At 52.8% G+C, this 22,405-nt stretch overlaps 1 protein-coding gene across 1 annotated transcript in view; it reads left to right on the top strand.

Annotated features, from left to right (window-relative positions):
- Positions 1 to 1,778: 1,778 nt before the first annotated feature.
- Positions 1,779 to 22,405, top strand: part of LOC309858030 (uncharacterized protein) — a gene marked incomplete at its 5' end in the record, with an annotated part of 35,896 nt that continues 15,269 nt past the window's right edge. Inside the window, 3 exons of the mRNA XM_082750727.1 lie at positions 1,779 to 1,842; positions 6,752 to 6,925; positions 10,257 to 10,444. Coding sequence (XP_082606853.1) covers positions 1,779 to 1,842; positions 6,752 to 6,925; positions 10,257 to 10,444 — 426 coding nt within the window. The remainder of the gene's footprint in view (positions 1,843 to 6,751; positions 6,926 to 10,256; positions 10,445 to 22,405) is intronic.

The raw sequence follows: 22,405 nt of genomic DNA, 5'->3' as shown, positions 1-22,405 counted from the left end.
TAATTTATCCACGTGTTTGTGGGATGCCGTCAGCTAATAACCCCGAGGTTTATGTCAGTGATGAGGTGTGAGTGCCCCATCTCTGGTTGATAGACGAGGCCCTCGGGTTATTCTGATGGGTGGTTTTCTATAGGAAGGCCTGTTCTTTTCCTCCATGTTGGGATGCAGTCTGGAGTAATTCTGTCGTGTTGGTCGCACATTTATGGAGCAGTATTGAAACTGGAGTGGAAAGCATGTTAGGCATTAGCACTGTTATCGGTTTTGTAGGAGCTGAAACCGAGTGAGAGGGTTTTGGAATAATTGGGTAATCCAAGCGAATTAATCAAGAGGGGGAAAATATCAGTTTTGGCATCAGATGGAGAGAGCGTCGACTTCCACATCTGTGGTCTTTATGCATTTTAATCAAGTCTAAATTATGCTATTAAGATTTACTTTTGCTGCATTTACTTAGATGCTGTGACACAGCTGACTTTGTATTCATCTCTGGATACTTCTTGAAACGGGGAAGCATTCTCACGGTTTCCAGGGGAAGAGTTGCAAAAGAGTCACAAAGATGAACAGGTGACTCGTCCTTGGAGGGCTCCCAGCTCAGCACCCGTGGCGGTTGAGCTCTAGTTGGAGCACAGAATGGGTGGCTGGGAGGTTTGGAAGGTACCCAGATCCTCGGGAAGTCCGGAGGAGGCCTGGCGGGAGGGGCCAGGCTGAGGGCCGGGGAGGAGACGAGTGTTGGTGGCTCAGGCCTGTCCTGTGAGAATGCCAGCCCTGCCAGTCCTACATCCTTGGTTCTGTCCCTGAAATGTCGTCTGGCCTGCTGGGTGGCTCAGAGTCCATGCCTCCTCCCTGACCCTCCCGCCTCACCCCCCTGCAGCGTCTTGCACGGCGTCGTTCCCTGTGTGGCTTCCTTGTCCCCTGCTCCTCCCCGAGCCTCCATGAAGGGCTGTGGTCGGCCGGGGGATGGAGGACGCTCCGGGCGCTGTTCTAAGCAAGAAGCCAGTGTGGCACACGGCAGAATGCGGACATTCTGGGCTGATTGGAGTGGCTAGGTGTTGGCGGTGTGTGACAGTGTCCGTCACGGATGCAGGAAGGCTCCCAGCCTCGGAAGCACATATTTAGAGGCTCCTTTTCTTCTCTCTGTCAATGTAGGGTTCGATGACCTTCCGGTGTCCCTGAGAATGGCTTCAGGACACCCGGTGGAGGGCTTTTCCTTGAAAGGTCTGTCACCCAGTTTCACTGCCAAGACGGGTTCACGCTCCAGGGCCCTACAAAGAGGCTGTGTGTGAGACATCTCAATGGAACCCTCGGCTGGATCCCCAGTGATAAGCCCTTCTGTGCACAAGAAGGTAAAGTGCCCCCCTCGTCCGTGGAGGCTGCTCGTGGGGCTGTGGGGACCAGCCGCGTCAGCCCAGGGGCCCACCCCACATGCTGGCGGGAGAGCATTGTGGCCAGGCCGGGCGCAAAGGAGGCTCGGTGTCACAAGTCACCGTGTCCCTCCTCAACCTCAATGACGACCCAGGTCCTGGTTTCTGTCGAGGCAGGAGAGCAGCTCAGGTCACACCAGGGGTGCTCACTGCTGCGTCCCTAGCCAGCCGCGCACTCCCAGCCCCGGCGCCTGAGAAAGCAGAGTACGTGCTGCTCAGACTTGCCCGTGGAGGCAGGAACGTGTGGTACTCGGGAGATCCACTCAGTCACTGTCGCGTCTGTTCCAGGCGGGTTTTGATAGGGAGACTGGGCGGCACAGTGGGCATTTGTTTCCAGCAGTTACCCTATGGTCTCTCGTCATGGCGCGGTATCTGCCTACCTCTGGCAAGCGTGGCGGTGTCTGCTCTGTGTGGTTCATGCTGCGTGGGTGTGTGTGAGTTTAGAACACTGCTCAGAGGTTACCTGGCGGCGGGCAGGGGGCTGACTGTCTCCGCGGCAGGTTGGGCTGACGCAAGGGAGGCAGTGCCGGTGCGGGCAAGGGCTCCGTCTCTCCCCACCACCCCTGACCGTGGGTGTGGATGGAGCTTTCCTGACCTTGACAGCTCACTGTTTTTCGGAATTAGCATAGACCGTGTTTATGGAAGTCTTCGAAGCACCGAACTCGACTGTCACTGAGCATAGGCAAAGGCTTCCCCAAGCTGAGAGCATGCGTGGTCTCTGCTTTTATTTTTGAGGTCTTTTTCTAAAAGAGTCAAAATTAAAACAAAGAAGTAAAGTGAACTAAATCACACAGAGAAGGACAGGTGTGTGTGTGACAGGTGGAATCTCAACAACAAAACAAATGAACAAGTAAGAGAAGCGTTGGAACGAACATGGGAGTGGTGGCTGAGCAGGGCTGAGAGAGCTCCAGCTGTGAGGTGGGTCGCAGGAAGGAACATGCGCCCGGGAGTACTGTCTGTGGTACTGTGACCATGGTGTGTGGGGACAGACGGGGACACCCCTGGCGGCACTGTCGGAAGTTCTGAAATATGGAATCACCGTGGTTATGCCTAATAGCAAGAGGGCATGGTTGGTCAAGTATCCTTCAATTAATAATGGTCAGCGTCACCATTCAGAACGGGTGCTATGGGCCTCGGGTGGATGCTGTGTAGGGAAGGTGGCTCCCTGTGTTGCAGGTAGGAGTCTGTGTCCCTTGATACAGATGCTTCTCTATATTTATTGAGACAGGCATGTGGTTTTTCCTCTTTAACTTTGCAGCCTTGCAGGTTACACAAGCTTTCTCTTGAAAAATCAAAACAAATTTTGAAAAGGATTTTAGAAATAAATGAATATTTTCTGCTATGCGCAGCCCATGCAGGCTGTGGTTTCCATAAGGTTTCAGTAATGAAAAGTTTATTTGGTTTTGTAGATCAACTTCCCTGATAAATCCTTTGGCCCAAGATACTCAGCATTTAAAACCCAGACAGGCTCAGGAACATATCAGCAATAGTAGAACACGCAGGCTCCGCGAATATTGCCTGGAGACAAAGGCCTTCTATTGTTTTATCATCCTGGGAAACAGAGAGCTTATCTAAAAGACAACCTCTTGCCAGTCCTGTCCTAACTACCTAATGAAGTATGCCCCAAGTTAGAAGGCCTTCATCTCCCCTTGCTCACTGTGTCTCAGACACATGGACCCTCCTGTGTGTGTCTGTGTGTTTAAAAGATTTTATTTATTATTTATATGTCAGAGAGAGAGCGTGCAGGAGCAGAGGGAGAATTAGACACTGTACTGAGCCAGGAGCCCGATGCGGGACTTGATCCCAGGACCCTGGGACTGAGCCAGCCAGGTGTCCCCCTCCTGTGTGTGTGTTTTTTTTTTTTTAAAGATTTTTTATTTATTTATTTGACAGAGAGAAATCACAAGTAGATGGAGAGGCAGGCAGGCAGAGAGAGAGAGAAGGAAGCAGGCTCCCCGCTGAGCAGAGCCCGATGCGGGAATCCATCCTAGGACCCTGAGATCATGACCTGAGCCGAAGGCAGCGGCTTAACCCACTGAGCCACCCAGGCGTCCCCTCCTCCTGTGTGATTTTAAGGACACTCGTGTTCTCCTGGCTTTTGCACTTACTCTCCCTCTGCCTAAAGCTGTCTTCTCCCAGATCTGCTCGATAAGGCCACCTTGCCATGTGGCCCTGCATCATAAACATTATCTCCTCAGGGTGCCTGTCCCATGCACCCAGATTCCAGGGGCCCCTGGTAGGTCCCTGTGACCTCAGCACCTGTTCCTCCTCATGCGAGCAGCAATCACTGCATGTTAGTCTCTACCTCGCAGATTTACTAACTTGTTAGCGGCCTTCTCCATGCAGCGAGGGTAGGATTCCTAACTCTCCGTGCCCAGCGCTTGCAGCTGGGTGCTCAGCGAGTCACCAGTGGACAGATGGATGGTTGGATGGATGAATACCGGGTGTTATAAATGCAGGGGTAAACAAAACCCAACACCATCCTTTACAGCGAGGCTTCCAGCACCTTTCCTGTGTGGATATGAATGCTGTGTCTCCAGGGTCGATTACGTAGTTATGTTCCTGGAAACACTTTTTAGGGAGAATGGGTGTCAGAGTTGGCACTTGAAGGAATCAGGTTCATGTTCACATATAACTGGCATTTAAAAAGGCCAGTAAATATTGGTCGTGGTATGTATTCTTAGAACTTTGCCTTTTCTGCTCCTTAGGACTCTGCTCTATGCTAACTAATGTCATTGAATAATTTGTTCTTAGGTATAACTGTGTAATATCACCTTAATATCCCCTCTTTGACTTGTTTCTATTAAATCCCCTATTACACGAGCAGGACTCAGATGCAGCGATGCAGTGGTCTGGGGAGAAAGGATGTCTCAAAGTGGAAGCTTTGCACCCTCTCAGCTGTATCCCCAAAGTGCCCGTTTGTGTCTGTCTGTGTCGGGTTTGATCACATCCCCACTCCTGCCAGAGTCAGATACCGATGGAGCTTTATCTGTCATCCTTGGTAATGGCATTTTTGGAGCGGCTTTTAAACATTCTTCTGGCTGACGGGATGCACTCATACTGTAGGAAATTTCTCTTATTTCTGTTTGAAACTTCAGAACTGATGAAGATTATATGTATTTGTTTTGGGGCACTAAAGATCCTGGCTTCTCTGTTTCCATAGACATGAAGTGCATAGTCACGTCCGGCTAAGGATGGCCTGGCTGGGCCAGGCTCGTCTTCCTATCTCCCCTCCTCTGGTGGGGGGCTCAGGCGCCAGACGCCAAGGGTAGGATCATAGCTCAGCTTTGGGGGGCCGACTTCTGTGAAGCTACTGCTGGTCTGTTTTGTTCTGTCCTTTATCTGGGCCACAGCCCTCCTGGCCTCCTGGCCATAGCTCCGGTGCCTGCTCCCAGCTCCCTGGTCAGTGCGAGTCTCTGTTCCATAGCAGCCAGTCCCCATGGTGACTCCATCATGAGCAGAACTTGGGAGGCCGTAGTGCCCTGGGATCCTTGGGCCATGTGCCCCGTGGTGGCCCCCAGCTCCTGGCTGTGGACAGAGGCATCTGGTCAGGAGTTCAGGGCACTCTGTGTGAGTGACTGCTGCTTCTGCACAGCCAGTGACCACACACTCACGGGCCGCAGTGTCCCTTCTGTCCACTGGCTTTACTCACTGACGCTGGCTGCCTGCTAAGGACCTGGGTCAGCTCCCGGAGAAGTCGGAAGCCAGTCAGGGGAACGGTGGCTTTGTCGCGTAAATCAGCAACATGGGGTTAGTTGGCAGCTGGGGTTTTACAGAGGGGCGCCTGGATAAAGGTGTTTTTATTTGCTCTGAGTAATGCCTGCGTTAGCACTACTGAGAAACGTGATTTCCCGTTTCCATTAAGAAGGCAGCAGTGGTGCCAAGTTGTCACTTGCCTTGTGACTCCAGTCAGGATCATTCTGGCATTGACTTTGGGGGAATTTGTCTATTCTGGTAGAAAAATTTTTGGTTAAACGTGAGAGGTTGGAAACCCCTTTCCACAGTTTGAAACTCAAAAATAAGAGGTCGAACTAGAACCACAACAGTTTTCCATCAAGGACGCTTCCTGCTGAAATTTGCAGACAGAGGGTTGATGGGGTTGTCCCGGGGCTCCATGGCCGCACTTCCTCGACATTTCTTTGCCAGCCACGTGTGGAGTCCCGGAGTTCCAAGGGCATGTGGGAGAATGCAGGGGTGCAGTCCCTGCTCTCCAGCTAATCTGGAGATGAAGGCAGATGCCACGCCCAAGCTTTGACTTTGACCCCGCGAAGAGGTCATCCTGTTTTCTAGAGTCTGTTGTCAGATTCTTCATTGGTCCCTGTAAACCCAGCCCCAACCCTACATCAAAACTCCTGGGATGTGCTTTTTAAACCCACCTGTGTTCCCGGCCATGGGCTGCTTGGGTCCCTTCCCTCCGCAGCCTCAGGACTCCTGGGCTCAGGCCTCAGAGCCAGCAGTTCATGGTCAAGTCTCCCACCATTCCAACCATATGGCTGATTCAGAAGGCTTTCGGGAGTGGCTGAGAAACCCAGTCTTACAGCATTGAGATACTCTTGGAGAAAGTTTCTGTGATTGTCGAAATGCTGTGCTTGGATTTTGCTTCATTTTTAAAACTTGCGAAGCTTGGAGCGCAACCCCTCTGTACGCCTCCGGGGATGGCTGCACAAGGTTATGTGGGGACACACGCGGAATTGGGAGGAGACCATGTTCGAAGTGGAGGGTTATAATTTATCCACTGTATTTTATCTCTCAATCACGTTCTGTGTGGACTTCCTGTTCCTGCGCCCCTGATGCTGGGCTACAGACCCTTTCCGAGTCTGTATTCTGCTCCCACCTGCTTCCAAGAAGCAGGTCACCTACCTGTGGGGGGCTGTGTGGTGTTGGTGGTTGCATGTGCTTCCATGTTATTACCCGCGTGGAGCAGATCCGGTAGGAGGGAGGTGCCGGCCGGTGTGGCCCCAGCTTGTCCCCACTGTTCTGCAAGGCCTTTTTTTTTCTTCTGCCCCAAGGCAGAGGCGGTAGGCTGGGTGGGACCACTTAGCAGGTCATTGTGAGCCCCTAGCTCTGTCCTTCCTCTCTTAGTTCCAAAATCGCCTGAGGCTCCACTGTGAGGTGTGAAGGGTTCCAGGCTGGAGGTGAAGCTCCTTTCATGGCTGGATTGGGACATCTTGTCCTCAGTCCCCTCCAGACCAGGGGCTAGCAGTCCGTGTGCGAGGGCGTTTTATCACAGGGAAGCCTGAGGCCAGGTCCGAAAAGAAGAGCTTTGTGCCAAGCTGGGAAGCACAACAGGCTGAAATTTAAAAAAATAACGTGTCCATTTTACACCTTTGCAGATTGCCGTATCCCTCAAATCGACGATGCTGAGATTCATAACAGGACATACAGACACGGAGACAAGCTGATCGTCACCTGTCACGAGGGATTCAAGATCCGCTACCCTGATCTGTACAACATGGTTTCTCTGTGCCGTGATGACGGGACGTGGGACAACCTGCCGCTCTGTCAAGGTAGGGGCGCGGGCTGGGAACACGTGTGTGTCTCTCCACTGGGACGTGGAGGGAAGCAGGGCCCACCGGCTCTGGCCTTGGCATCCGCACACCCTCCCTGCGGTCCCCAACAGCCCCTCGTGCCCACCGTGAGAGCCCAGACCAGAAGAGCCCTTGTTCTTGAGCATGTTGACTTCTCCTTCACACCGAGAACCAAAAGTCTTTTAAGAAATAGGCATTTTGTAACCAGGCTGTGAGCACGATGATGAACTATGGCATTTTTAATGAAAACAGCAGAACGTTTATACTTATTTCAGTGGTGGTGAGGGTAGATTAAAGACGCATCTTTACAGAGGCTATTTTTTCTTAACGTTATCCATTTTTATAATGCATGAGGAGCAGAAAAATAATCAAATTCAGATTTTATCCAAACTACCCAGTAAATAAGAATCCTCTTGCCTTTTTAACATTTGCCTGGGCCAACACGGAGGACCCTGTTTGTGAAAATAAGTCCTTCCGTGCACATTAATTCTGATTTTATTTTCTTGACATGTGACTTGAAAGCCAGTGCATAATTCATTCTTCGGGGAGGAGGCTTGTTTGCGCCGGAGCCTTGGCGTGTTCCGGTCGAGACGAATGCTAGCGCTGGGCTCTAGGTCATGGCTGGCAGGCTCTGATATTACTCTGCGTGCCCCGGGGTCGGAAATGAATTATTTCCTTCTGTGAGGGCTTAAGAGTCCTACATGGCCCTTTGCAGAAACAGAGGCTCTGGATCGGGAGGACCAAGGGCGGCCAGGCCACCCCTTTGTGAGCTTCTCTGCTCAAACTCCCTGTGCCACGTAGCCTGCACAGATGACATTTCCAGGGATACATGTGCTCTGGGGGCACTTCTCGGGAGGCTGTGGAGAGTTGTCACCGTGATCTGAGGTTGGGCTGAATATTCACGTGAACATTACCAACGACTGGTCCCTTTCCTTCCCGGGGCCAAGAACGCTCCCTCGGATGCCAGCCCCCTCTGCCTTCATGAATCCTGCATCCCCCACTGTCCCCTGTTCTCCTGCCCTTTCTAGAGATTTCTCCCTCTTAGGTCTTGCAAATTCCGTGCACCTATTTACGAGTTCTTTTGGTCCCTATTATTTCTTAAGAAATGCCCGAGGGTGGCATCCTCATCAGGGGCTCAGGTGTGGCCTCCTGCTCTGCTCTGTCCACCACCCTGCGCTTGCATCTCAGAGCGTCGCCCAGAGCCGGCTGGCTGCTCTCGGAAGGTGCCCTTCCCCGGATAGCACCGTCACCCACACCACCCTCCCTCAGGGCATGTCCCCTGCTCTGTGCCCTGAACTCATCTCCATGCAGAGGCAGGTAGGGGCCTGGCTGCCCAAGCAGTGACTGCCCAACATGGCATGGGCGTGAGGGGTCTGGCGGCATTAGATGGCCTGACACCTCGGAGCGCCACGGGGAGCATGACTGGCCCTTAGCATGACGTCTCGTCCTGTGGCTTTTCTTTGCACTTCCAGATCCGGGGGAGAGAGCCTGACAAGCCGGCTCGCCATTGCCTGGAAGTGTAAATAGAGGTTGCACCAAGCTATTGTGTCAAAGCCTGGTGTCTGCTGCCATGCTTGGGATGGGCTGTCCCCAGCCAAGGAGCATGTCTCTCTTTCCCTGGTTTACTACTGCAGTTACAACCCCTTCTGGCTTCTTTTGGGGCAGGCAAGCAGGCGGGCATGTTCCAAGGCCATGTTTTCCTTGGGAACTTTGTGTTTTGGAGAGCAGTGTCCAGACGCACCTGCTGTTCACTGTGGGTCTGTCCGTTTTATATTCAGGGGACTCCAGCTTCTCTGTGGGAGTGGCCAGGAATGACACTCCTTCTTGGGAGGAGCCGCAGGCACTGTCCCTTGTGCCAGCTCATTTGAACAGCACTTAGGGACTCTGATACGGTCAGTTGTTCATGTTGACGTGCTTGTCTTACTTTTCTCAGTCACGGATTCTGTTTATTCCTGAGTCCCAATCTCCCCCTCCTCCCCGACACTTCACTTTTCCTGTGAACACAGTTCATGTTCAGCTCAACGGGTAAATCCTTCCAGGCCGTGGAGAAAGGATGTGGCCACGTGTCTCAGATGTGGCCTGTGTGGTAGTAGGCCCGTGGATCTCTGTGGCACGGGACACTGTCAGCCCCAAAGGGAGCATTTCCCTAAGTTCTGCATGCCAGGGCTGCCCTGGCCTCTCTGGTCTCACGCCGAAACATCGATCCCACGTACCAGCTCACTGACCAGGGCAGTCGGCGGAGCATGAAGCCGTTCGAGGCTCAGAATGTCAAAGCAAGCCAGCTCGGGAGCAGAGCTCAGACACCTGCTGCCATGGGCATGCTGTGATCCGTGCTCGGCGACTGGAAGGGAGAGTCGGGATTTCCATTATACGTTATTTACTTCACACACAATTAGTTCTCCGCGGGAAGAGCCCCAGCTCTGCAGAGTCATTATTTCCTCTAGTGAGACCACTGACCCCGACAGGAAATGCCAGGATCGCAGCGGGGGCCACACAGAACGGGATTCTGTGCCCCTGGGAATGTTCCCCAGGCACAGGTTTCAACACGGAAAAGCAGCTTCCGTTTGGCAGAAGCAGAAGTGTGGGAACACAGACAGCATGGAGAATTCTGGGTGTGCGTGGGGGCTTGCGACACCCAGCCCCATGCCTGCCGTGCATGTCCTTGGGCTCTGCGCAGACCCTGACCAGGAGCTCCTTGGGAGGGGGCCCAGTGGGGTGTATTCTGAGACACCCTTTTTCTGGGTAGTTCTCAAGGCTGAGAACCATGTCAAGTGCACCTAAAATGCAAATTGATCTTCACGTAGCATCACACGGGGTCCGCAGGCCCCTGCCTCACAGTCCAAGCAGGGGAAGGGTGTTTTTGCTGCCACCTCCTCAGACCCCCCAGGTGTCCCCATTGTTGAAACAGTTGGGGTGTATGTTTGCTGCACAGCACCTCAGTGCTTCTCACCCCCAGGAGCATGTTAGCATCACCTGGGGAGATTTAAAAAATTCGGGGTGCCCTGGCTGTGCATAGACCTAGGGCTCGCAGCCAGGATTGTGTTGCTTAAAGGTTCCCGGATGATTCTGAGGTGTGTCTGGGGCTCCCTGATCCCAGCTGTACCCCCCTCACTTCCTCCCTCTTCCCCTGGGCCTCTCTGTGTGGTTTGCAAGCATGACGCCAAATTCTGCGACATGAATCGAACAGGAAAGTGGTTACGGGCGTCTGGCTGAAGAGCCCTTGGTGGCGGGCAGGGGGCCAGGGTTTTGCGGGTCTCGTTGGTGCAGAGGGGACCAAGTGCGACCGTCCCTCCTCTTTTCCTCGCCACAGGCTGCCTGAGACCTCTTGCCTCTTCCAATGGCTACGCGAACATCTCCGAGTTGCAGACCTCCTTCCCCGTGGGGATGTCATCTCCTACCACTGCTGCCCTGGGTACAAGTTGGAGGGGGCCGAGCACCTCGAGTGCCTACACAGCCTCATCTGGTCGACCAGCCCACGCCGGTTCCTTGCTCTGGAAAGTAATGTGTCCACTCTTCAGGAGGGTGACTCACAGTTACAGCGGGTGCTCCTGCGGGAGGTGATGAGCTGGGAATCCTGGTCAGCGCAACTCCCCTTCCTTTGAGTGCACACGGCCCTGAGCTGGGCCATGAGGCTGGTCATCCCCCAAGAGGCAGGACCTACAGCTAGTCGTAAAACGGGCTTCCCCCGTCTGAGGCTGAAGGGCATGAAAGAGAGGCGCTTCAGGCATCAGAGGTTAAACCGTAAAATATTGCCAAGTTAAGTGAAATGTCCTAAAAAATTAATTTTCTCTGCACGAAATGAAAACAGACTGTATTATGGCGTCATTCATTTTCTCCTTGCTTTATTGTGTTGTCCGTGCTTCTCCCTGTTCCTGTGCATTTTATGGCTGGGCTTGAGCCGTGGCTGGCACACGCTGGGAAGCCTGGAGCTGAGGGCTCCTTTCTTCCTGTTCTCCTCGAATGTGTGTCATTTCCCTGAGCAGTGGTTCGCAGTAGTGAGGGGACAGGGCATCCAGGGAGAGCAGCAGGTCGGGGTCTGAGGGGTTTCCTGCTAGCGAAGGTGGGCATACTGGTTCAGCTCTCAGTTTCATGTGGGTCTTGAAATTATGACTGACGCACACACACTGATTTGCATGTGGGCCTCTGAGCACAGCGTGCAGGACGGGTCTACGAGGGGGAAGAGGAAAACAAAAGCAGGCTCCAGTTAGGAGGCCCCTGGAGCTTTTCCTGGAAACAAGACACGACCACATGACGTTCTTTCAAGGGTGTGCATGCAGCAGGGAAGACGCCGCTGGACCATGGGTTGTGTGGAGTGCTGACAGCCAAAAGAGGCCAGGGGGGCGTCCTAAAGCAGTGCTGGGGGAAGGGCAAGTGGGGGCCCCTGGGACAGCAGCAGGCATGCTCTCGTGAGTCCGGCCCCCACCCGTCCCAGGTCCCTGGGGTTGGGCCTCCAGTGCATGTGTCAGGTAAGACACGGTATGCCTGGTAAAAGCTGAATTTCAGATAAATGACAAATCATTTCTTAATTTGAGCGTACTCTCAATATTGCATGGGACTTAACTCATTTGTTAAATTCTCAATTCAAATATAACTGAGCACCCAGTACTTTCACCTGTTAACTCTGGGGACCCTCACCTGCAGGGATGCGGTGTCCCCCATGTCCAGAAGTGCAGGCAGGTAGAGGTGAGCCTGGGCCATAAGGAAAGGGGCTCCTCTGGGCCTGGGGGTGTCTCGTTGCTCAGAAAGCCAGAACTAGATTGGGTGGACGGTGTCATGATTACGATTCTATCAGTCCAAGATGCCTGTTTCAAGATTTTGACAAGTTTTGTTTAAATGTTTTTCAATCGGTTACCTTCCGATAAGCTTCATTTTGAAGCTTTGAGAGCTGTTTCTGTGGAGTCTGGAGGATCTGCAGGGAGCAAATGAAACAGACCCTAGTGTTAGTAGCTGGTAGCTAAGGTTGGAACATAGAACTGGAGTGTAGCCTCGTCCTTCGCCAGCAAGGGCTATGGCCAGAGTGACCGCTGCCACAAAGGCCACAGTGGCCTTTCCTCTGAGGTTTTGGTGTGCGAGTGTGTGCATGCATGGCTGCGTGCATGTGTGTGTGTGTACACATGCACATGTACACATGTATGTACACCATGTGTATGTGTTTAATAATCCTCGCATGTCTGCTCTCCCTGTAAAGTATCTGGTGGAAGCACTCGTGGGATCTTGAACTGCTAACTGGGCAAAGATGCCAAAACTGTGATTCAGAACCAAGAGGCACAGCGCCGACTGAAGGATTTTTGTGTTTCGAGACTTGATAGAAACGGGGCCAGGTTGAACGATGGTTCGGGGTACCAGGCAAGGATTCATGGAAGATTATCCAGATGCATCGATGTTGCTGTTTCCTCAGCCTTACTGGAATCATATGCGGTCTTTGAAAGGAGGAGTCATGCTGTCACGGGGCACCCGTTGTCATCCCCAGGGACTCTGCCCCTTGCCCTCTGTCATCTGGTTCCCCCTTCAGTTTCCCATCTTTCTTAGCACACAGTCTGATTTTTCTTGATGTCCCAGGGAAATCCACTGCATGGTGCTGGGAAGCATGGAGCCTTCAGGGGCTTTTAAATGTAGGGGTGATCTGCCCCCTGAGCACCTGGGTCTGGTTGGCTGTGCCAGGAAAGTGGTTCCCTCCCGTTTTGGGGCTCCCCGGGACCCACCAGTGCGTCGGCTGTGGTCCCCACCCCAAGCCTTCTCCACACCCACCAACAGCCAGGAGATGGGGTCCCCAAGTGGGTCGGGAGGCAGCGTGCAATGTTGAGCAAGAGCGTGGACTGACGTCTGACTGGTTGGGCTCACATCGTAGGTTCCCACACGATGGCTTTGCCGTGGGGTGCATCACTTAGCTCTGTCAGCCCTGTTCCCTCACCTGTCACATGGGGCAGATGGTCATCGCTCCTCCTGACACCGTGAGAATCCAGCATGGACATCACACATTTAGGGAGGCTTGTGGCACATGCTGGGTGTTCCCTCCAGGGCCACTGTTATCATTCTTCTTGGAATTCTGTGCAGAGGCACATTAAGTAAATAAGTGAGAACCTGGGCGTGGCCATGTGAGCCCAGTACCCACACTTCTGTGCACACTCGGGATCGTCCAGGGTGTTCTGGTGCTCGCGTGGAAGGTGAATCCCACGTGTCAGGAGGAGGTGCTCAGCAGCACCAGTGATGCCATTGGTTCTGAGAGCTTAGCATGTGGCCAGAGGGTTGATGTGGCAAGCCACTTAGCGCCTTGTGAGGCAGGCGCTGGTTTTGACGCACTTCACAGATGGGCCAGCCTGGGCTTGTAAAGTTCCAGAAACTCAGCAAGTGACATAGCTGGGAAACGGGTGCACTGGGACCTCGACATGGGTCCCTGTCCTGTCAGAGCTCGCGCGTGTTATCGTCAGGGTGCGTCACCTAACTAGCTTGTTCTGATCACTTTGCAGCCTCGTGGGCAAGCAGTGTGATGTTTTTATAACCTTTTCTTGCAGAGTCAAACAATTTGGAAGCACTAACACGTAGGAAGGGGTTCATCTTTCTAGACTGGCTGCTGACCCTGTGGAGCTCTCCACCTCAGGGGATGTGTGGCGGACAAGAGCCGCTCACTGCCCCCCTGGCACCCCATGTCCCCATCATGGTGCAGAGCCTGGCCAGGCTTGTGTCTCCTCTCACAGGCCCGGATGGACACCTCAAGGGTGACATGACGTGTCCGGACGCTCCATCTCTTTGGCTATGGCGGCTCTTTCTGCCATGTGGGGCCTCCTGTCCTCCATGGGCCGCGGGGCATCTTCTGAGATCAGGCCTCTCTGGCACTGGCATCAGGCAGCCCCACACACATGTCAGCAAGCCCAGAACGGATGCCTCGCTTTGTGACGGAGTTTATGCTTTGAAAGGAAAAGCTCTGGCGGCTTCTTCAAAGGTACGGGTTGTGTTTTCTGATGTCTGTGCGCTTGTACTGAGAGTAGACGCCTCTGGAGCCTGTGTTCCCTGCAGCTGAGCTGGGGGCAGTGGATAAAGCAACAGAAATCATGAGGTCTTGAACCAGGTTGTTGGTCTATCCTTCAAAAATAGATGTGTGCGTATAAATGTACTTGGCCAGAGCCCCACGCGTCCCCGTGTGCCAGCCTGGCTCACTGCGGCCTCGGGAGTTGTCATCCCTGTGCAACGTCCATTCTGCCTTCATCCCTTTCTGTCTCTTTCACACACACACACACACACACACACACACACACACACACACACACACATACACTATGGAGTATTATGCCTCCATCAGAAAGAATGAATACCCAACTTTTTATCAACATGGATGGGACTGGAGGAGATTATGCTGAATAAATTAGTCAAGCAGAGAGAGTCAGTTATCATGGTTTCACTTACTTGTGGAGCATAAGAATAACAGAGAGTACATTGGGAGAAGGGGAGGAGAATGGAATGGATTTGGGGGAAATTGGAGAGGGAGGCAAACCATGAGAGACTGTGGACTCTGAGAAACAAACTAAAGGTTTTGGAGGGGAGGAGGTTGGGGGTTGAGTGAGCCTGGTGGTGGGTATTAAGGAGGGCATATATTGCATGGAGCACTGGGTGTGGTGCATAAACAATGAATCTTGGAACACTGAAAGAATTAAATTAAATTAAATTAAAAAGAGTGTGTGTTTCTGTGTCAAGGTCATGCTGCCCTGATTATGATGGCTTTGCAATTTATCTTGAACTCTGGGACTGTGATGCCTTCAGCTTTGTTCTTCTTTGTCAATATTGCTTTAGCTATTTGGGGTATTTTGTGGTTCCATACAAAGTTCAGGATACTTCAATCTAGTTCTGTCAAAAGTACTATTGGTATTTTGATAGGGATTGCACTGAATCTCTAGATGGCTTTGGGTAGTATCCACATTTTAATATTAATTCTTCCAATCTGTGAGTATGGTTTATCATTCCATTTATGTGTAAGTAGTGGTAACTTCTTAAAAAAACATGCTGGATAGCAACTGTATCAGGATTCTCCAAATGAAAAGAGTCAAGGGATTGGCTTATGGGATGTGGGGTTGGCACATGAAAATCCATAGGATAGGCCATCATTCTGGAGACTCAGGTGGGGTTTGATGCTGTGGTCATGACCCACAGAATTCTTTCCTCTTTGAGAAACCTCAGTTTTTGCTCTTAAGTCCCTTTGGCTGATTGGATGAAGCCCATCTCCATTATTGAGAACAATCTCTTTCATTTCAAGTCAACTTATTGTTGTTATTAACCACATCTACCAAACAACTTCACAGCACCACCTGGATTGTGCCTGAATAAATAGGTGGGTCCTAGACCCCAACTAAGCTGACACATAAAACTAACCATCATATAGCCAGTGAGGAAAAATGATATTTCAAGTTACTGACTAAAATCAGCATTAATTAATAAATTAGCATGAATAAAATCAATGAAGTTTGAAGAGCTACCTTTCTCACAATTTGAAGTTCTGAAGAAGCACTCCACCATCAACATATTCTTGGGCCCTCTCAGCGAAACTAAATTTTCCCCAAGACAACCAAAGACCATCATGAAATAGTTATCTTGGGACATGTTTTCTGCCAAAATTCAGTCAATTCCAAATAAGATTTTTGTGTCAACCTCTTCTCCCTGGTTTATGCAGCTGCTTGAGCAAGTAAAGAGGACAGAGTACATGTCTCAGGAAAGTAACATCCGCCTCCTTTTGGGTGATTTGTTGCAGGGTCCTTTGCATTCTTTTTCTCGGGATCAATATCACCCAATTAAACTCGTGTTGACAGAAGCATGTTTCTCTGTCCTTGTCTCTGGTGTCAATGAGGCTATACAAGGAAATGTTTTTCCCTGAAAGACATTCACCTTTTCCCCCTCTTTTGCCTCAAAAGCTGACTACTATGTTTGCTAGCACTTGGCATTGCTGTAAAAATGCCCTGAGAATAAAATTGATATGGTTGGCTTCATTTAGCTGTAGGGATAAGAAATAACTACATGGTGTGGTTGGAGGTGCTGAAGTTTGGCAAAGGTTAGAAACCTTCACAGGGATAATTGAAGGGCATCCTCATCAAGATCCCTATGAAGATGAAAAAGACCCAAACAACTTCTGGCTGGCTGCTCATCCAGGCAAAGACGGAAAGGTGGGAGACTGTGGCTGCCAAAGACCTTCCCTGATCATGGCAGATTTCCTGAGTTTTCACTCTATGGATGAAAGGTTAGGTGACTCCATTATTAGACAGAAAAAATAGAAAAACTGACTTTAACTTAACTGCTTTACACACCACAAAGTGTCAGAATGTCAAGAATCAGAAAACCATTTGAATTTACTTTATTGATTCAAAAGATGTTTTGTTATATAATTAATTAAATTAGGCACTTTGGACTAAGCGAGAACCTAGCACCTGCTCGATATGGAAGTCAGTTAGATCCATTAAATGTCTAGGGTGCCTGAGTGGCTCAGTGTTAAGCCTCTGCCTTTAACTCAGGTCGGGATCTTAGGGTTCTCGAGGCCTGCATCAGGCTCTCTCTCAGTGGGGAGCCTGATTCCCCCCTCCCCCGCCCTTTGCCTGTCTCTATGCCTACTTGTGATTTTTCTCTGTTAAATAAATAAATAAAATCTTCTTAAAAAATTTAATGCAATCCCTAACAGAATTCCATCAGCAGTTTTCACAGAGCTGCTCGAAACAGTCCTAAAACTTCTATGGAACACAAAGACATTTTGTGTTTCTTTTTTTTCTTTTTTTTTATTAACATTTTTTAACTTATTTATTTGACAGAGAGAGAGAGGGATGACAAGTAGGCAGAGAGGCAGGCAGAGAGACAGAGGGGAAAGCAGGCTCCCTGCTTCCGAGCAGAGAGCCTGATGCAGGACTTGATCCCAGGACCCTGAGATCATGACCTGATCTGAAGGCAGAGGCTTAACCCTCTGAGCCACTCAGGCGTCCCAGACATTTTGTGTTTCTATGGAACACAAAATTTCTATGGACACAAAGAGGCGGGACCACAGCAGCAGCCCTTCCTCCCCACGCTGCTGGAAGTGCAGGGGTGTCCACACCCGCTAGGGGCATCAGAGGGCCGGCCCGGAAGTGCCTTAAGTATCCAGGCCAGCCGGCCGCATGGGATGGGCGCAGCCGGAAGTGCGGGCAGGACGCCGGAAGTGCCGGAAATACGCCGGCAACGTCCGCAGGCGCTCACAGGGAGCGTGGCAAGCTGCGGAGCAGGATGTCCCTGAGGCGCCCGGCCGGCCTGCGCCCAGCCGCCTGCTCCCCCAGGCCGGCTGCCAAGGCGCTGAGAGAGCTCGGCTAAGGACACCCCACGCCTTCCAGCTCAGCCCGTTGAATCACCCCGTGACTCTTTTTCGAGCCCCGCGTTGGTGGGTGTCACGGGCGGCTGCGCACTTCGCCTCCATTGGCGTGGCTGAGGCGGCAGAGCTGGGCTTAGGTCCTGCGGCCTGCGGGATGGACTTGCTCCAGAGTCTGCAGAGCCCACGCCCCCGAGGCCGCGAGAGACGGGAAATGCGTGCGCCCGGTATGCTGACGGCTCTGCGCGGTGCTCCCTGATTCTGAGGAACTGCCGTCCAAGGTGGGTGTGCGCCGGACCTTCCACTGCTCTCACTGGTGTCCAGCTGCATCTCCAGCCCCCATTCAGCCCGGTATCCCGTGGGGTGCGACAGCTGCGTGGGCAACAGGGGCCAAGGACGCCCCCTCTCCACCACTGGGGGAGCTGAGGGAGGGCAGCCCCCGGGGGCTGGGGCTCGGGGTGGGCTGCGTCCAAGCTGGTCCTCTCTCTTTGGGACGCTTCGGGGATTCTCGGGGACTCTGCTGGCAGCACCCTGGCATGGGTGGGTGGTCCTTCCTTCCCAGGTGCCCCTCAGCCCTGGGTTCTTGCTGCGTACTCTGCAGACTTTGATGGGATCCACCGCCACCCATCCCAGAGCTGGCCTCTGTCCAGCAGACGTTCCTGCTTACCCTTTGGTGGTCCCGGGAGGCTTGTGTGCTGTCAGTGGGGTGCACGTGCTGCAGCCGACGTGGTCAAGGCTCGCTCAGTCCATGTCAGTCTGGAAGGCTGCCTTGGGCTTATGACCAGGGAGGTTTCCTCTCTTTCCCTGGGGGAAGGAGAGGGAAGGCACCACAGAACTCCGGACAGCCCCAATGAGTCTGCAGCAGGGGAGGGGTTCCTCCACATGCCCCCTCTGTCTCCCTTTATCCCAGGCACCACCTCAGCTGCTGGAGGCACTGGGCCAGTGGGACACGGGGGGCAGGGGGTTGTGTTTGGATCCAGGAGTCACCAAGGGCTTTGTCCGTGTCCAGTGCCAGTCTGTGGTTGCTGCGCCTAGCATCTTCACTTACCATGCCAGGATCCCACTGACTCTTGTCCCAACTGCACTCTGTGTGTTCTAGAAATATTGTAACGGTTTCTCCTGAGCAGTGTTGTGCACTGGGACCAAGGGCAGCCCTGGCATTGGGCCTCTGCAGGGAATGTTAGGTTCCTTTTCCAGGGTGGTCTCCAGGCGGGCTGGCTCTCCTGAGCTCTGGAAGCACAGAGGGACGGAGTCTGTTCTGGCCTCGTGGCTGGTCGGCGGGTCAATAGGCTCCTTAGTGGTTTGGCAGCCAAGATCTGAGACCATGGGATTAAGAGATACTGTTGAATCGAGAATTTTTACTTCTGACTCTTCCTTCCCTTTGGCTTTGGATGCCTGTGTCACTGGCAAGAAGGACACTGGTTTAGTCTTCAACCCTGTCCTGCCCTCGGCCAATGCAGCCCTGAAGGGCCCGAGATTTTCCTCACTGTAGCCCGCCGGATTCAAGCAGGGCTTTGAGCTGCTGTGGGTGAGGAACTGAGGTGGTCTTGCCAGCCTCTGCCTGCCTCCCGTTGCATGGTTCCTCCTAACCAAAGAAACTTAGTAAGTGCTTACTGTGTGTAAGTCCTGCTTTAGGAGCTCAGACGAGACATGGGGGAGAGGACCTGGCGTCAGGTGTGGGCAGTCCACAGACCTGTGGCTTAAAAGACAGCACTTCATGTTCTTGCAGTTCTGGAGGCTGGACATCAGAGGTCAGGGGCCAGCGAGGTCCATGCAGATGGCCGCCTTCTTGCTGGGGCCCCAAGTGGCCATTCCTGCCGTGTGTGGTGGGTAGAGGGAGTGGGGAGAGGGAGCTCCCCGGAGTCCCTTCTCACGAGGACACCAGCCATAGTGGCTCAGGGCTCCACCCTCATGACCTCTGTTAATCTGAGTCCCCTCCTCCAGTCGCTCAGGGGGATTTGGGTTTCAACATATGAGTCTGGGGGTAAGGGGGGACAGAAGTCAGCCCTTGGCAGGTACCTGAGACAGACCAGTGTGAATTTTGATGAAGGGGTACTGTGAGGCCTCAGAGCTCAGGGGAGAGCAGAGAAGGCTTCCAGGAGGAGGTGATCCAGAGCGGAGCTCTGAAGGAAGAGTGGCATGTGTGCAAATGTGCGTGTGTGTGTGTGTGAGAGAGAAGGGGGGTGTTAACAATCTGCTGTTTTCCAATTCGTGTGTTTTCTTAAGTCATTCCCTGAACGTTCCCCGTGGTTTGCTCTACACAGAACTTGGAGACACTGATGTGGGGCCCGGGGATGATCCGGAAGCTCACATGTGCAGTTTCCCAAATTACAGGCTGTAATGTTTGCTCTAACCTCATCAGCCAACTGCTAGACACTCCCAGTATTTGATTACAGCTGCTGGCCCCTAAAACAATCAATTGCAAGTGGGTCCCCGGGCCACCAAGTAGGCCACGTCTGGCTTAGGTCAGGTAAACATTGAATTACTGCTGGAGTGGGCCTGCGGAGTAGTGATGGGTCAATACCTACAGTAGTATGAAGTTGGCTCGGATTGCATTTTAAGTCGCTTTGCATCTATCTCTCCCGGGGCGGTTTCTCCTCTCCCAGTCGGACCTTTACTTTGTTCCTCCCCTCCTCCTTCCAACATTCCCAGTTGAAGCGCACAGGGCTTCTGACCTACCTGTGGGTCCGGGTGTGGTGGCTGGGCCTGAGCTCTTCAGGGGCCTCCTCCAGGCCGATGGGGTGGGCGGTGGCCAGGCCAGCTGAGGTCGGGCTCCCCACAGTCACCCGTCTACTCACTGCCTCCTGGGAGCCCTCTGTCTCCACCCACATTCTAGCTTCCAGATGTGGGTGGCCCCACTCCGGCGCAGGGGTGTGTGCAGACTGGTGTGAGGAGCCTCACATGCATTCGTTACCCGAAAAGAGTCCAGAACATCCCAGGCTCAGGGCCAACTGCTCAGGGCCCTTGCTCAGGCAAGGGAGGACACGGTGGCCAGGGGCTTGGGAAACTGTTTCTCATACTTAGGGTTTCCTTGTTTTTGAAGTTTTGGACTTAAATGCCTGGGCTTGGGACCAGAATGTGCTGGGGACCTTTGGGTGGAGGGGCCGGGCTCACCGGGATGGGCAGGTGCCTTTGGAGTCGCCCCGCGGTTAAACCTCTCGCTCCCCTGGCTGTGGCACAAGCCGCAATTTAGAAAGACTGCTGTCCAGCCGTTTCACTCTAAATAGTAAAACAATAAGTAAGCCTCGAAGAGGCAGCGATCATTTGCTGAGCAAGAATATTCTGAGTCGTTCTGATGTGCGAGGCTCTGGGCCAGCCAGGGTGGGAGTCAGAGATGAACAACAGGCAGGACCCAAGGCCTGCGTTGTCTGGAAAGTCACATGTGGGAAATAGTCATCTTTATTTCTCCCCCCGTGAAAATGGGCGTAGAGTGAGAAATACTCCAATAAATGGCAAAAATGATGCTTCTGTCTTAGTTATCTCTGTAATTCAGCACGTCGTTAGGACACATTGAAGTATTATGGGCTTTCTAAGTGTGATTATCTGCTATTGTTATAAACGGATAGCTTCGTGGCATAGGAGAAACCGTGTTTTTGTTTTTGTTTCCCATGATGGCTATTAGCAACATAGTAAACGTCTTGGTCGTTCAGACCCGTGGCCTACCCAGCGTGGGCCCTGGACACGCACCCATGCTGCAGGGACCTCGGAGGGCGGATTAATCATCGCTGAGCAGGTGGACTGGGGGTCTCCCAGCAGGCTGGCAGTGGAGCCAGGATGGTGACCCTGATTTCCTCTCCCTGAGGTCTTCCCTGTGATGTCACTTGCCTTCCTGCAGATAGGTGGGGGCTGTAACGGTGGCCACCTCCCAGGGGTTCTCTGGCTTAGATGAGGTCACATGTGGAAAAGCACTTACAGCGGTGTCTGGGCCAGCATGCGAGCTCCGCGGCTGCGAGCCATCCGTACCTCCTGTGCATCTCATTCTCCACAAATCCTCTTCAGCCTGCCTTGGGCAGGTGCTTTCCCTCACATCTTGGGTTTTAGACTTTGTGCATTCACGAGCAACTCTGTCCTCTCTTAAATTTCCCTTGGACACATTCATGGTTGGGGGGTACTCGGATAAGCTGGTACTTTCTTGCATACTTTACTATGCAGCTGTTCTTGACCCCGTGGAGGATCTGTCTGCCCCATGTGTCCTCATCTGTCCCTGTGCTAGGTCTGTCCCCTGGGGCCTGAGGTTCCAGCCCCCGGAGGAAGGGTTGTGGGGCATTGGCAGTCAGCTTTCCACAGCTGGCATGGCAGGTCCCTTTCTGAGGGTGTGGGGAATGTGGTTGGTCGCGCTACCAGGGTTTCCCAACACACGGGGTGATGGGTCCCGAGGCCTGAGTGAAGAAATGACAGCTCCCAGTGAACACGGTTCCCGAGCCAGACCTGTTCACGCTGAGACCAGGGAGCAGGTGTCGTGGGGAACCCGTCATGTTGGGAAAGTCATGGTCCCGAGCACAGTCCATGGGGTTTCACTCTCCTGACCATGGATAAGTCATTAAAGCCAATACCAAGGCTGAACTGTGATGAAGCAATTGCTGATTTCTGGGAGAAAATGAATGAACTCTGCACACACTACACCAGCAGAGCCGTGGTCTTGCCATGCTTCTGACCTTGCACATAAGAACTGAGAGTTTGAAACCTGTCCTCACCCTGTACTTTTAGGAGAATACCTTAGCACAAGTGTCCAGCTCTGCCTTGGGATACCCCTCTGCGAAGAGTTATCACAGTATTGGGAAGAGCATTCCCATGAGAATCACCAAGGACTCACTGTGCACCAGGCACCGTCACCGGCTTTCCCTGGGACCTCGAGCTGGGATTCCATCCCCCGGGGGTTGGGACGCAGTTTGACGGGAGGTAATTCTGTCTCCTGCCGCAGTGATGGGGAAGTTCTGTGTTGAGTGCAGGCAGCACCGTGGGGTCCAGGAGTAGAAACACGGGTGGAGGGCAGGGGACAAAGGCAGCACTGTCCCTGGGCAAAGTGTGAGGCTTGGTGCTGCTTGGGGGGGCCTCACTCTGGCCTGAACTGCGAGTGTGTTTTGGAGACATGTAGGTAAGAGACACGAAGCATTGCCAGGATGGTGAGCATGACGATGGTGACATGGTGGCCA

Source organism: Mustela nivalis (assembly GCF_964662115.1).
Source record: "Mustela nivalis genome assembly, contig: HAP1_SCAFFOLD_1769, whole genome shotgun sequence".
Lineage (NCBI taxonomy): Eukaryota > Metazoa > Chordata > Mammalia > Carnivora > Mustelidae > Mustela > Mustela nivalis.
This window is presented reverse-complemented; position numbering and strand designations above follow the sequence as displayed.